Source organism: Oncorhynchus masou, chromosome 1 (assembly GCF_036934945.1).
Source record: "Oncorhynchus masou masou isolate Uvic2021 chromosome 1, UVic_Omas_1.1, whole genome shotgun sequence".
In the NCBI taxonomy this organism is placed as follows: Eukaryota; Metazoa; Chordata; class Actinopteri; order Salmoniformes; family Salmonidae; genus Oncorhynchus; species Oncorhynchus masou.
The window spans coordinates 22,155,178-22,171,641 of NC_088212.1; the positions used below are offsets into that span (position 1 = coordinate 22,155,178).

A 16,464-nucleotide genomic window follows, 5' to 3' on the forward strand; every position below is an offset into this window, starting at 1 on the left:
CCCTTACCTGGAAAAAATGGACTTTAATCCATTGATAACACCAGCTGATGTGGTTATGGGTATCTTTGCTATTTCAATGTATCTTGAGTAGTAATCTACCACTAGCAGATAAGTGTCATTTTTCCAATAGAACATATCCGCCCCTACCTTTTGCCATGGCCGTTTTGGCAGCTCCGTTGCCATCATTGGCTCTGGATGACAAGGTTGACATTTTGTACAGACCTCACACTGGGCCACTGGCTTGGCAATCTGAGTACTCAGACAAAGCCACCACACTGACTGTTGAACCCTCAGTCTGCATTTGGTTATCCCCATGTGTCCATCATGAACTCTGTCTAGTATTTCTGGTTGTAGAGTCTCTGGGATAACTATCCGTTGTCCTTTCATGAGAAGGTCTCCATTACAGTGGAAGTCACTTTGGTGAACCCAATAGGGCTTCAGCAGTTGAGGCAGTTCCTCCTGCCTGGGCCATCCCTTTTTGCACTGCTGCACTATCTGTTGGCAGATGTGGTCTCGTTGTTGCTCCTCTGCAATCTGCTGCAGTTTGGTCTGAGATGCAGGTCGACTGTCCCTTATTGCATTAATGGACACCTGTACCTCACCCTCTAGACATTGCTCCTCCTCTGATAATGGACGTTTAATTGGGGCCCTGGAGAGTGCATCTGCTGTGATCAGTGCCTTCCTTGGGGACACACGACAACGAGGTTCTAGCTCCAGCCTGTTTATTAACCGAACCCTCGCATGTCCTACATAGGTACTAATACCCCCAAGGGACATCCTACTACATCGACCAATCATGTATATAAACCCTGGATCCCAGATGCTATATATTGGCCAATGAGAGGCTTTGGTCACAACTCATTTCTTTTCATTTAACATGTATTTAACTAGGCAAGTCAGTTAAAAACAAATTCTTATTTTACAGCCTACCCCGGCCAAACCCTCCCCTAACCTGGATGACGCTGGGACAATTGTACGTTGCCTTATGGGTCTCCCAATCACAGCTGGAATCGAACCAGGGTCTGTATTGACGCCTCAAGCATAGAGATGCAGTGCCGTAGACTGCTGAGCCACTCTGGAGCTCATACAGCAAAGGGAGTTGTGGTTGTATATATTCTATGCTTGTGTTAGGTTGGTTGTATCCTACAACATAACCATCGTAGACCACTAAAATGTGCAGTCAAAATTAAGCATTACTGTCATTACTGGAATGGACCAAGACCCACAACCTAATAATTGATTAAATCATATGTGTATGCTTAGAGTCCATGGTGTGTGCCAACATGGAGAGAACCCCATCATTAATGGTGTAATTTGCCCTTGGCTTGAGAATCAGGCATGTTCATCATTACATAATTGTCTGAAGGAAATTAATGATGAATATTAGTGCAAACTAGTCCATTTACAACATCTGACAGCCCTTTTCAACTGTCCATGCCCCATCTGTTTGGTATCTCAACAGGTTTCCTGCTCTCTGCACAGGAGAAGGAACCATTGAAGATTGTAGACGGTACTACTACATAGCAATGCTTGATTCACTGTTTTCACGACGTATGCCAACTCCCACTTCTCCCTCTCACTAGGGTGCATGTCCTCTGAAAGGGATTGGTTTTCCCCTGAGCTGAACTTTTAAAAACAGAGAGCATGGTTGAGTGTGAGAATTCAGAGTCCAGAGTTGTATAGTAATAAAATGCATTTCCACAGCAGAAGCAAATACACTCCATACGTTTTTGGACAGTGAGCACTTGTAAAAAATGTGTCTCTATACTCCAGCATTTTGTATTTAAGACAGAATGTTTCATATAGGCGACAGCATAGAATGTCAGGTTCTTTTTGAGAGTACTTTGAGACATACAGTGGGTATAGAAAGTCAGAATGTTAACCTTTAGTTGCCTTACAGCCTGAAATGAAAACACATCAAATCAGATTTTTCCCAGCTTTATTTTCACACAGTAAGTAACCCACAATATCCAAGTGAGAAAAATAAAATAACCTCAAACTGTATTAAATAAACACAGTAAAATACCCTATTTGGATAAGTGAACACCCCCCTGAGTTAATACTTGGTGGAAGCACCTTTTGCTTGAATTACAGCCATGAGTCTCTTTGAACACTTCTCCACTAACTCTACACAGCTAGACTGTGCAATATTTGCCCATTCTTCCTTGCAGAATTGTTCACGCTCAGTCAAATTGCAAGGTGACCGCTCAGGGGCTGCACTCAAGTCATTCCACAGATTCAACAGGATTTAGGTCGGGGCTCTGACTAGGCCACTCAAGGACATTCACCTTCTTGTCCTTCAGCCACTGTACAGTTGCTTTAGGTCATTGTCATGTTGAAACATGAACCATCTTCAACTTCCTGACAGAGGGCTGCAGGTTCTCCTCAAGAATCTGTCAGTATTTTGCACTGTCCATTTTCCCTTCTATCCTGACAAGTGCTCCAGTTCCTACTAAGAGAAACACCCCCATAACAGGATGCTGCCACCGCCTGGCTTTACTGTAGGCATGGTGCTTTGGGTGTAAAGATGTATTGGGATTTCGCCAGACAGTTCAATTTTGGTCTCATCTGACCACAGAACCCTTTGCCACGGCCTCGGAATCTACAATGTGTTTTTTGGCAAAGCTCAAATGAGACTTGATGTGGCTTTTTCTGAGTTTTTTTTTCTTGCCACCCTCCCATAGAAGCCAGATTTGTGGAGCTTGTGATATTGTGGTCACATGCACTCATTGACTAGTGTTTGCCAAAAAGGCCTGGAGCTCCTTCAAAGTCGACATTGGCTTCTTGGTAGCCTCTTTGATCAGTTTCATTCTTTCCCAGTCATCCAGTTTGGATTGAGGCCTGATCTATGCAGGGTCTGGGTGGTGCCTTACACCTTCCACTTCTTAATAATGGTCTTAGCTGTGCTCCGAGGGACAGACAAAGCCTTCACAAAATATTTTCATATCCATCCTGACTCGTGCCTTTCCACAACTTTATCTCGTAGATCTTTTGAAAGTACCTTTCCGCCCATAGTGGATTCTTTGCTTTGAATTGCACTACTCAGCATTAGAGTCCTCTATGAACACTGCTTTTATTCTGAACTAATCAAAGTCACTACAAATGGTCACAGATGGAAGCCAATTAGCTTGATTTGTGATTTGGAAGGTGGTTGGTTATACCTCAGCATATTTGCAATTACAATTCTAAGGGTGGGGGTGGGGGGCGTCACCTATCCAAATAGGGTATTTTACTGTTTTACTTTTAATTCATTTTCATTTTTTTAGAAAGAAACATTTACTTAGATATTGTGGGCTACTGCCTATAAATAATTGGATGTGTTTTCATTTTAGGCTGTAAGGCAACATCAAAAGGTGAACATTTTGAAAGGGGGTGGTGACTTTGTATACCCATTGTATCTGTTTTACTGTTAAGAAATGAAAACACTATGTATCTAGTCCCCCCATTTGGACAAATTCACTTAGTGTATTAAAGTAGTCAAAAGTGTAGTATTTCTTGCACGCAAGGACTACATCAAGCTTGTGACTCTACAAACTTTTTGGATGAATTTGCAGTTTGTTTTGGATTATGTTTTTCCCAACAGGAACTGAATGGTGAATAATGTCTTGTGCCATTTTGGAGTCTACATTCATCCTAATAAGGAAAATCATGAATGAATCATGTAGTCATATCATTGAAGAAACATTAAGTGGATGCTACCATGATTATGGATAATCATAAATTAATCATGAATGTATGAGTGAGGTTACAGAGGCACAAAGATCATACTCCCCAAAAAATGCGTATCTTCCCTGTTATTGGTAATTGTGAGAGGGTAGCATTTTGTTGCAGCCTCTGAACGGCATCATTATTCATGATTTTTTTTATCAGGATTCATTTATAAGTGTTCAAAAATAATCTTACCAACTTAATTAGAAATAAAATTACTCTAGTCATCATTCAGTTTCTATTGGGCAAAACATAATCCAAAACACAACCAAAACAAACTGCTTGATTAGATAAGCATTCAACCCCGAGTCAATACATGTTTGATGCACCATTGGAAGAGATTACAGCTGTGAGTGTAAGTCTCTAAGAGCTTTGCACAACTGGATTGTACAATATTGTGCCCATTATTGTTTTTTAAATACGTCCAGCTCTGTTAAGTTGGTTGTTGATCATTGCTAGACAGCCATTTTCAAGTCTTACCATAGATTTTCAAGACAATTTAAGTCAAACCTGTAACTAGGCCACACAGGAACATTCAACATCGTCTTGGTAAGCAACTCCAGTGTATATTTGGCCTTGTGTTTTAGGTTATTTTCCTGTTGAAAGTTGAATGTCTCCCAGTGTCTGTTGGAAAGCAGACTGAACCAGTTTTCCTCTAGGAGTTTGCCTGTGCTTAGCCCAATTCCATTTATTTTTTTATCCTAAACAACCTACCTAGTCCTTTCAAATGACAAGCATACCCATAACATGATACAGCCACTGTCATGTTTGGAAATACTGAGCGGTACTCAGTGATGTGGTAAATGACCTTTTAATGGCATCAGACCGAGGCTCTGCATCTGTCCTCGTGCTCCTAGACCTTAGTGCTGCTTTTGATACCATCGATCACCACATTCTTTTGGAGAGATTGGAAACCCAAATTGGTCTACACGGACAAGTTCTGGCCTGGTTTAGATCTTATCTGTCGGAAAGATATCAGTTTGCCTCTGTGAATGGCTTGTAAATTTCGGTGTTCTTCAAGGTTCCGTTTTAGGACCACTATTGTTTTCACTATATATTTGACCTCTTGGGGATGTCATTCGAAAACATAATGTTAAAGTTCACTGTTATGCAGGTGACACACAGCTGTACATTTCAATGAAACATGGTGAAGCCCCAAAATTGCCCTTGCTAGAAGCCTGTGTTTCAGACATAAGGAAGTGGATGGCTTCAAACTTTCTACTTTTAAACTCGGACAAAACAGAGATGCTTGTTCTAGGTCCCAAGAAACAAAGAGATCTTCTGTTGAATCTGACAAATAATGTTAATGGTTGTACAGTCGTCTCAAATAAAACTGTGAAGGACCTCGGCGTTACTCTGGACCCTGATCTCTCTTTTGAACAACATATCAAAACTGTTTCAAGGGCAGGTTTTTTCCATCTACGTAACATTGCAAAAATCAGAAACTTTCTGTCCAAAAATGATGCAGAAAAATTAATCCATGATTTGTCACTTCTAGGTTAGACTACTGCAATGCTTTACTTTCCGGCTACCCGGATAAAGCACTAAATAAACTTCAGTTAGTGCTAAATACGGCTGCTAGAATCTTGACTAGAACCCAAAAATTTGATCATATTACTCCAGAGCTAGCCTCCCTACACTGGCTTCCTGTCAAGGCAAGGGCTGATTTCAAGGTTTTACTGCTAACCTACAAAGCATTACATGGGCTTGCTCCTACCTATCTCTCTGATTTGGTCCTGCCGTACATACCTACACGTACGCTACGGTCACAAGACACAGGCCTCCTAATTGTCCCTAGAATTTCTAAGCAAACAGCTGGAGGCAGGGCTTTCTCCTATAGAGCTCCATTTTAATGGAATGGTCTGCCTACCCATGTGAGACACAAACTCGGTGGATTGAGTGGGTTGAGTCACTGATGTGATATTCCTGTCTGGGTTGGCGCCCCCCCTTGGGTTGTGCCATGGCGGAGATCTTTGTGGGCTATACTCGGCCTTGTCTCAGGATGGTAAGTTGGTGGTTGAAAATATCACTCTAGTGGTGTGGGGGCTGTGCTTTGGCAAAGTGGGTGGGGTTATATCCTTCCTGTTTGGCCCTGTCTGGGGGTATCATCGGATGGAGCCACAGTGTCTCCTGACCCCTCCTGTCTCAGCCTCCAGTATTTATGCTGCAGTAGTTTGTGTGTCGGGGGGCTAGGGTCAGTTTGTATTCTCTATTTCTCTCTTTCTTTCTCTCTCTCTGAGGACTTGAGCCCTAGGACCATGCCTCAGGACTACCTGGCATGATGACTCCTTGCTGTCCCCAGACCACCTGGCCGTGCTGCTGCTCCAGTTTCAACTGTTCTGCCTGCGGCTATGGAATCCTGACCTGTTCACCGGACGTGCTACCTGTCCCAGACCTATTATTTGACCATGCTGGTCATTTATGAACATTTGAACATCTTGGCCATGTTCTGTCATAATCTCCACCCGGCACAGCCAGAAGAGGACCACCCCTCATAGCCTGGTTCCTCTCTAGGTTTCTTCCTAGGTTTTGGCCTTTCTAGGAAGTTTTTCCTAGCCAACATGCTTCAACACCTGCATTGCTTGCTGTTTGGGGTTTTAAGCTGGGTTTCTGTACAGCCCTTTGAGATATCAGCTGATGTACGAAGGGCTATATAAATAAATTTGATGTGTTGTATTTGCCCCAAAATAATGCTTTTTATTCAAGAACAAAAGTGTACTTCTTTGCCACAATTTTTGCAGTATTTCTTTAGTGCCTTATTGAAAACAGAATGCATTTTTTTAATGTAAAAAAATTCTGTACATGCTTTCTTCTTTTCACCCTGTCATTTAAATTAGTATTGCGGAGTAACTACAATGTTGTTGATCCAACTTCAGTTTTATATCACAGCCATTGAATTCTTTAATGGTTTTAAAATCACACAATTGGCCTCATGGTGAAATCCCTGAGTGCTTTCCTTCCTCTCCGGCAACTGAGTTAGGAAGGACGCTTGTATCTTTGTAGTGACTGGGTGTATTGATACACCATGCAAAGTGTAATTAATAACTTCCCCATGCTCAAATGGGGATTCAATGTCTGCTTTTTATTTTATTTTTACCGATCTACCAATAGGTGACCTTCTTTGTAAGGCATTGGAAAACCTCCCTGGTTTTCTTGGTTGAATGTGTGCTTGGGACCAACATATACTTTTATGTGTGGGGTAGAGAGATGGGGTAGTCATTCAAAAATCATGTTAAACACTATTATTGCAAACAGCGTGAGTCCATGCAACTTATGTGACTTGCTATGAACATTTTTATTCCTGAACTTATTTAGGCTTGCCATAACAAAGAGGTTGATTACTAATTGACTCAAGACATTCCAGCTTTTAATTTTTAATTAATTTGTAAAAACTTCTAAAAACATAATTCCACTTTGACATTATGGGGTATTGTGTGTAGATCAGTGACACACAATCCAATTTAATCCATTTTAAATTCAGGCTGTAACAAAATGTTGAAAAAGTCAAGGGTTGTGAATACTTTCTGAAGGCACTGTATGTATGAAAATACCCTCAAATAAGATCTGGCATTCTGTACTGTCGCTTCATATGAAACATTTGATCTCAAATCCAAAGTATAAAGTATGGAATATAAAGCAAAAAATATATAATTATTCAATGTCCAAATACATATGGAGGGGAATGCATGTAGACACATTTGAACAAATAGAAGAATCTGTTATAATCTTTGAAAAACGTCAGTAAACTTGTACCTGGGTTTATTCATTGACCAGTTGTGACCCCTGGATTTGATACACTAGTTTGTAACACTCCCATTTTGTAATGACGTGGGGAGAAAATGCATGAGATGTTGCAATAATAAAGTAGCTCTAGGAAAAATAAAGTATCTCTAGGAACTTAAAGGCAAGTGGTGTCAAGTATTTGAAAGGGATTGTGTAGGACTATGCACCATAATGTCTTGATAGAGTTCAATGTTAGCTGACAAACCCAACTAGTGAAATTGAAGAGCTCATGTCACACTAAGATTATACTGATAGTGTGACCCTATACAAATGAAAGAGAACTTGTGATTTGAGGAGTGATATGATGAGTAGCCTGTTCGGTTCAAGGGATATTTTTAGAATGGACATGGGATATGGAAGGAATGAGTGTCACACTCTCAACTACTGTTGAACTATCCTCAAGCAGAGTTCTGCCTGTGTACAAAGTATCAGAAGAGTCCTATAATCTGTACTGACCTTGAACATAGTATTATTGACTGTAAGGCCAGCAGAAGAAATTACTGACCCCACTAACGGGTTTTTGAAAAACATTCTACAACCCTATTTCATATAGCATGGATATATATTTTAATCTTACAACACCTGCTTCACAATGGAATTTTAAATCAATGGATTTTTAAATCTCTAAATGTACTTCATTTACACTGACTTCTTGTCTAACATTTCAAATACAGACTGCAGTGAATTCTTTTCATTTTATAAAATTATAAAATCCTCTTGACATATGTACACAAATATATGTATATACATACATAAAACGACACAAATAAAAAGAAGAAACATTCCGTTCCATCAGTCCAGCATACTTTCAATTTTCAGATGGGGGGACAGAAAGGTGAAGGCTAGCCCTGCTAGCTTAGAAAACAAAGGGCTGGAGAAGAAAATAAAAAACACACTCAAGAGAAATGAGACCTTGTTTGATACAAGTGTCTCTATAGTGTCCTGGTAGAAGATCTTGTTCTCAGTCCAATCTATTGCCACACTGCAAAAGGACAGGGGGGGCGGTCACACACACACACACACACACACACACACACACACACACACACACACACACACACACACACACACACACACACACACACACACACACACACACACACACACACACACACACACACACACACACACACGGCAACCAAGTGAATGCAGAAAAACAGTCTCTTAGAAGAGGGGCACTTAGGGTGTTTGTCTGTCTACGTATCCTTGCTGTCACGGAACAGGTCGACACGCAGGGCCAGCTCCTTGAATGAGGGCCGCAAACATGGGTCTTTATCCCAGCATTCCTGCATTATCTCATGCATCTGAGAGAACGAGAGAGAGAACCAAAGACATGTTTATTTGGGATGGTCACAACTGGTAGCCTTCCTATGGTATATATTAATTGAAATCTGATTGTAACATAAACATGTTACCATTCACTCACATTGCCCAGTTAAGGTACTAAGTTAACTGTGGAAACCGCAACTCCTCTTTTACACATATGACACTGCATCATTAAGGAAGGCAAACGCCTATATAGGCTGAACAATGCAAGACAAAACGGACATAATGACAACAACCCAGCCCTTACCTCCATGGGACAGCCCACAGGTTGAGGCAGCCTGCTGCCCGACTTGAGGAGCTCAATGAGATGATAAACAATCAGCTGGCCCTTCTTGTCATTACCCATCATGCCCATGAACATCTGAGGGTGTGGAGAAAGGATGGTTGGTCAGGTGTGAACTACAAATGATCTAACAAGTATATGTAAACTAGATCAGTGTAACGCAGGGATGTTAGCAGTTTTTTTTAGGTCTCTATTGCACACACATACAGTATACTTTCCTTTATGTGCAGGCTCATGTGTATACAAGTAGACTCAAGTAGAGTCTGTGACAATGTGTCTTAACATACAGTGCCTTCAGAAAGTACTCACACTCCTTCAATTTTTTCTTATTTGGTGGTGTTACAAATTAGGATTAAGATGGATTTCATTGTATTTGTTGGTCAGTGATCTACACAAAATACTCTAATGCCAAAAAAAGCTCATATTTATGAAACAGATATGAAAAATAAAACACTTACATATATCTTGATTAGATAAGTATACACCCCCCTGAGACCATACATGTTAAAACCCCCTTAGGCAGTAATTACAACTTTAGAAGTAATTTTGGGGTAAATCTCCAAGAGCTTTGCACACCTGGATTGTACAATATTAACATTCTTTAAGCTCTGTCAAGTTGGTTGTTAATCATTGCTTGACAGCCATTTTCAAGTATTGCAATCGATTTTCAAGCCGATTTCAGTCAAAACTGTAGCTAGGCCACTCAGGAACATTCAATGTCACCTCGGTAAGCAACCAGTGTAGAATTGTCCTGCTGAAAGCTGCAATTTTCTCCAAATGTGTTGGAATTAATTAGACTGAACCAGGTTTTCCTCTAGGATTTTGCCCGTGCTTAGCTGTATTCGTCCCTAACCCGGACGACGCTATGCCAATTGTGCGTCGCCCCACGGACCTCCTGGTCGCGGCCGGCTGCGACAGAGCCTGGGCGCGAACCCAGAGTCTCTGGTGGCACAGCTAGCGCTGCGATGCAGTGCCCTAGACCACTGCGCCACCCGGGAGGCCCCCATAGTTTGTTTTAACAGGCTATGTGATCTTAACGTAGCCTATTAAAATTACCCTGATGTTCTCCTTGACACCATGGGGCCTTATGCTGTAACATATACCATCTTTGCATGAGGTCAGTAGGCTTTGCATATACAGTGGGGCAAAAAAAGTATTTAGTCAGACACCAATTGTGCAAGTTCTCCCACTTAAAAAGATGAGAGTCCTGTAATTTTCATCATAGGTACACTTCAACTATGACAGACAAAAAGAGAAGAAAAAAATCCAGAAAATTACATTGTAGGATTTTTAATGAATTTATTTGCATTTTATGGTGGAAAATAAGTATTTGGTCAATAACAAAAGTTTCTCAATACTTTGTTATATACCCTTTGTTTGCAATGACAGAGGTCAAACGTTTTCTGTAAGTCTTCGCAAGGTTTTCACACACTGTTGCTGGTATTTTGGCCCATTCCTCCATGGAGATCTCCTCTAGAGCAGTGATGTTTTGGGGCTGTTGCTGGGCAACACAGACTTTCAACTCCCTCCAAAGATTTTCTATGGGGTTGAAATCTGGAGACTGGCTAGGCCACTCAAGGACCTTGAAATGATTCTTACGAAGCCACTCCTTCGTTGCCCGGGCGTTGTGTTTGGGATCATTGCCATGCTGAATGACCCAGCCACGTTTCATCTTCAATGCCCTCGCTGATGGAAGGAGGTTTTCACTCAAAATCTCACGATACATGGCCCCATTCATTCTTTCCTTTACACGGATCAGTCGTCCCGGATCAGTCGACCCTTTGCAGAAAAACAGCCCCAAAGCATGATGTTTCCACCCCCATGCTTCACAGTAGGTATGGTGTTCTTTGGATGCAACTCAGCATTCTTTGTCCTCCAAACACGACGCGTTGAGTTTTTACTAAAAAGTTATATTTTGGTTTCATCTGACCATATGACATTCTCCCAATCTTCTTCTGGATCATCCAAATGGTCATGGTCTCTAGCAAACTTCAGACGGGCCTAGACATGTACTGGCTTAAGCAGGGGGACACGTCTGGCACTGCAGGATTTGAGTCCCTGGCGGCGTAGTGTGTTACTGATGGTCGGCTTTGTTACTTTGGTCCCAGCTCTCTGCAGGTCATTCAATAGGTCCCCCTGCATGGTTCTGGGATTTTTGCTCACCGTTCTTGTGATCATTTTGACCCCACGGGGTGAGATCTTGCATGGAGCCCCAGTTCGAGGGAGATTATCAGTGGTCTTGAATGTCTTCCATTTCCTAATAATTGCTCCCACAGTTGATTTCTTCAAACCAAGCTGCTTACCTATTGCAGATTCAGTCATCCCAGCCTGGTGCAGGTCTACAATTTTGTTTCTGGTGTCCTTTGACAGCTCTTTGGTCTTGGCCATAGTGGAGTTTGGAGTGTGACTGGAGTGTGGAGTGTGACTGTTTGAGGTTGTGGACAGGTGTCTTTTATACCCCCCTCAGCTCCCAGCTGTGCCCTGGACACCATTTGTGAATTGATCGCCCCCCATCTAGCTTCAGAGTTTGTTCTGTTAGGTGACCTAAACTGGGATATGCTTAACACCCCGGCAGTCCTACAATCTAAGCTAGATGCCCTCAATCTCACACAAATCATCAAGGAACCCTCATAGACGTCACCCTGACCAACTGGCCCTCCAAATACACCTCCGCTGCCTCATTGCCTGTATCCGCTACGGAGCCGCAGTCAAACGACCACCCCTCATCACTGTCAAACGCTCCCTAAAACACTTCTGTGAGCAGGCCTTTCTAATCGACCTGGCCCAGGTATCCTGGAAGGACATTGACCTCATCCCGTCAGTTGAGGATGCCTGGTCATTCTTTAAAAGTAACTTCCTCACCATTTTAGATAAGCATGCTCCGTTCAAAAAATGCAGAACTAAGAACAGATACAGCCCTTGGTTCACTCCAGACCTGACTGCCCTCGACCAGCACAAAAACATCCTGTGGCGGACTGCAATAGCATCGAATAGTCCCCGCGATATGCAACTGTTTAGGGAAGTCAGGAACCAATACACGCAGTCAGTCAGGAAAGCTAAGGCCAGCTTCTTCAGGCAGAAGTTTGCATCCTGTAGCTCCAACTCCAAAAAGTTCTGGGACACTGTGAAGTCCATGGAGAACAAGAACACCTCCTCCCAGCTGCCCACTGCACTGAGGCTAGGTAACACAGTCACCACCGATAAATCCATGATTATCGAAAACTTCAACAAGCATTTCTCAACGGCTGGCCATGCCTTCCGCCTGGCTACTCCAACCTCGGCCAACAGCCCCGCCCCCTCCGCAGCTCCTCGCCCAAGCCTCTCCAGGTCCTCCTTTACCCAAATCCAGATAGCAGATGTTCTGAAAGAGCTGCAAAACCTGGATCCGTACAAATCAGCTGGGCTTGACAATCTGGACCCTCTATTTCTGAAACTATCCGCCGCCATTGTCGCAACCCCTATTACCAGCCTGTTCAACCTCTCTTTCATATCGTCTGAGATCCCCAAGGATTGGAAAGCTGCCGCAGTCATCCCCCTCTTCAAAGGGGGAGACACCCTGGACCCAAACTGTTACAGACCTATATCCATCATGCCCTGCCTATCTAAGGTCTTCGAAAACCAAGTCAACAAACAGGTCACTGACCATCTCGAATCCCACCGTACCTTCTCCGCTGTGCAATCTGGTTTCCGAGCCGGTCACGGGTGCACCTCAGCCACATTCAAGGTACTAAACGATATCATAACCGCCATCGATAAAAGACAGTACTGTGCAGCTGTCTTCATCGACCTTGCCAAGGCTTTCGACTCTGTCAATCACCATATTCTTATCGGCACTCAGTAGCCTCGGTTTTTCGGATGACTGCCTTGCCTGGTTCACCAATTACTTTGCAGACAGAGTTCAGTGTGTCAAATCGGAGGGCATGCTGTCCGGTCCTCTGGCAGTCTCTATGGGGGTGCCACAGGGTTCAATTCTCGGGCCGACTCTTTTCTCTGTATATATCAATGATGTTGCTCTTGCTGCGGGCGATTCCCTGATCCACCTCTACGCAGACGACACCATTCTATATACTTCCGGCCCGTCCTTGGACACTGTGCTATCTAACCTCCAATTGAGCTTCAATGCCATACAACACTCCTTCCGTGGCCTCCAACTGCTCTTAAACGCTAGTAAAACCAAATGCATGCTTTTCAACCGATCGCTGTCTGCACCCGCATGCCCGACTAGCATCACCACCCTGGATGGTTCCGACCTTGAATATGTGGACATCTATAAGTACCTAGGTGTCTGGCTAGACTGTAAACTCTCCTTCCAGACTCATATCAAACATCTCCAATCGAAAATCAAATCAAGAGTCGGCTTTCTATTCCGCAACAAAGCCTCCTTCACTCACGCCGCCAAACTTACCCTAGTAAAACTGACTATCCTACCGATCCTCGACTTCGGCGATGTCATCTACAAAATTGCTTCCAACACTCTACTCAGCAAACTGGATGCAGTTTATCACAGTGCCATCCGTTTTGTCACTAAAGCACCTTATACCACCCACCACTGCGACTTGTATGCTCTAGTCGGCTGGCCCTCGTTACATATTCGTCGCCAGACCCACTGGCTCCAGGTCAACTACAAGTCCATGCTAGGTAAAGCTCCGCCTTATCTCAGTTCACTGGTCACGGTGGCAACACCCATCCGAAGCACGCGCTCCAGCAGGTGTATCTCACTGATCATCCCTAAAGCCAACACCTAATTTGGCCGCCTTTCGTTCCAATACTCTGCTGCCTGTGACTGGAACGAATTGCAAAAATCCCTGAAGTTGGAGACTTTTATCTCCCTCACCAACTTCAAACATCTGCTATCTGAGCAGCTAACGGATCGCTGCAGCTGTACATAGTCTATTGGTAAATAGCCCACCCATTTTCACCTACCTCATCCCCATACTGTTTTTAATTATTTACTTTTCTGCTCTTTTGCACACCAATATCTCTACCTGTACATGACCATCTGATCATTTATCACCCCAGTGTTAATCTGCAAAATTGTAATTATTCGCCTACCTCCTCATGCCTTTTGCACACAATGTATATAGACTCCCCTTTTTTTCTACTGTGTTATTGACTTGTTTATTGTGTTATTGACTTGTTTATTGTTTACTCCATGTGTAACTCTGTGTTGTCTGTTCACACTGCTATGCTTTATCTTGGCCAGGTCGCAGTTGCAAATGAGAACTTGTTCTCAACTAGCCTACCTGGTTAAATAAAGGTGAAATAAAAAAAATAAATAAAAAAATATACTGATAAGTTCAAACAGGTGCCATTAATACAGGTAACGAGTGGAGGACAGAGGAGCCTCTTAAAGAAGAAGTTACAGGTCTGTGAGAACCAGAAATCTTGCTTGTTTGTAGGTGACCAAATACTTATTTTCCACCATAATTTGCAAATAAATTCATTAAAAATCCTACAATGTGATTTTCTGGATTTTTTTTCTCTCATTTTGTCTGTCATAGTTGAAGTGTACCTATGATGAAAATTACAGGCCTCTCATCTTTTTAAGTGGGAGAACTTGCACAATTGGTGGCTGACTAAATACTTTTTTGCCCCACTGTTCAAGTATCAAGAATTTAATGAGACAACATATTAGCTGTATTTGAAGAAAAAAAAAATCAGAGAAGGGAGAGAGAGGGATGAACTCACTGCAGGAGGGCTGCAGTTCTTGTCGCTGTGGGTGAACAGTTCATAGAGCACTACGCCAAAGCTCCAGATGTCAGAAGCCACAGAGAACTTGCTTTCCGTCAAAGACTCTGGGGCATACCTGCACAACAACACAAAAAAGTGTCCCAAATCTCTCTCTTATTCTTCTCTCAAAAAAAGGATGACTAGGAATTACAGTTACACCACATAGGAAGCCAAGGAAATGGGTGAAAACGAACAGCTAAAGCACAAATCTAACACAGGAACTAACAATAAAGTCAGGAACAAGATTGCACAGTTCATAGAACTCTAAACTAGCTAGGGCTGGACGATATGTTCAAAATACAGTATCATATCACAATATTATCCACATTTTTTTACAGAATGATGGCATTTGACAGTTGTTTATGTTTTTGAATAATAAAAGTTCTAAATAAGCTTCGAGTAGTGCATGACCCTAGAATGGCAACACAAATTCTAAGTGGATTTAACGGGGCTTTCTCTATTCTGACTGTTTTAAAACAGGGGTGTCAAACTCATTCCATGGCCAAGTGTCTGCTGGTATTTGGTTTCACCTTTCAATTTGTATCCAATTAAGATCTAGACAAGGAGTTCCTATCTAATCATTGGGAGTTCCTATCTAATCATTGACCCTATTTAATCTAATCGCGTACACGGGAGGAGTGCAAACCTGCAGACACTCGGCCCTCCATGCAATGAGTTTTGACACGTGTCTTAAACTGTTTAGTCAACTTCAACACAAAATAATTTTCAGCATTTACCAATTTTTGCATTTACCAATTTTTGCTATCATTTCCACACTGTGGCTTGTTTGTTTTGTCTTTATCATTAAAAAGTCACTTTTCCCTTATTTTTCTCTGTAACCATGTTTCCATCCACAGTTTTTATGCGAGTAAAGGCAAACTGTATAAATAATCATCACGACAGCTTTGTTAGAAACAGGAAGTTTCAGTACAATTTTATAAATTCTGGCAGATTAATTTCTTCATTCGACGTTGCGATCCTTTTGTGTCTGTAAAAACGTGCGAGAAATGGCGGTGGAAATGCCTCAATACCGGTATGTAGTAATTATATGTAAACCGCCTGGTCCTACTTTAAACGATTATGTTGGTTGACTTCAAGAAATATCATTGGTCACTACAAAAATAAAAACTTTTCTGCCAGTGACCGCATAAAACTGTCCCTCCAGGATTTGCAGGGTTTTTAAAAATTATTTTCACATTATGCAATGATTTCAATGATGATAATAAGCAGGGAATTGTTAATTTAGCTAAAAAAGATAGCAGAATCCTGGAGTGGCTGCTAAAAGTGTCTAACCAGAAGATGGGGCTCTCTCCAGGCTCCTTGACCATATAGTACTCCTTGTCCTGGGGCAGGACTTTGCTCAGGCCAAAGTCCCCTATCTTCACCCTCAGCTCACTCTCTACCAAGATGTTCCGGGTTGCCAGATCTCTGTGGATGTAGCGCTTGGTTGCCAGGTACTCCATACCCTGCGCACACAAAAGAACAAAGACAAAAACGTTCAGACCTCATACATGCTTTACCTTTACTTCCCACTAGGTTGCAGACTGTATTAGAATGTTATGAACTATCACCATATAGTAAACATCAAGCATCAGTTGAGGGTAGATATCTGGATATGGAAGAGTAAAACCATT

The 16,464-nt window shown here is 42.3% G+C and overlaps 1 protein-coding gene across 1 annotated transcript in view; it reads right to left on the reverse strand.

The window, feature by feature from the left end:
* Window positions 1-7,066: 7,066 nt before the first annotated feature.
* The window catches only part of jak2b (Janus kinase 2b), a 51,068-nt gene continuing 41,670 nt past the window's right edge, over window positions 7,067-16,464 (reverse strand). Inside the window, exons 21-24 of the mRNA XM_064964096.1 lie at window positions 16,124-16,296; window positions 14,789-14,906; window positions 9,065-9,178; window positions 7,067-8,795 (exon numbers count right to left, since the gene is read on the reverse strand). Of these exons, the coding sequence (XP_064820168.1) occupies window positions 8,688-8,795; window positions 9,065-9,178; window positions 14,789-14,906; window positions 16,124-16,296 (513 nt within the window). The 3' untranslated portion in view covers window positions 7,067-8,687. The remainder of the gene's footprint in view (window positions 8,796-9,064; window positions 9,179-14,788; window positions 14,907-16,123; window positions 16,297-16,464) is intronic.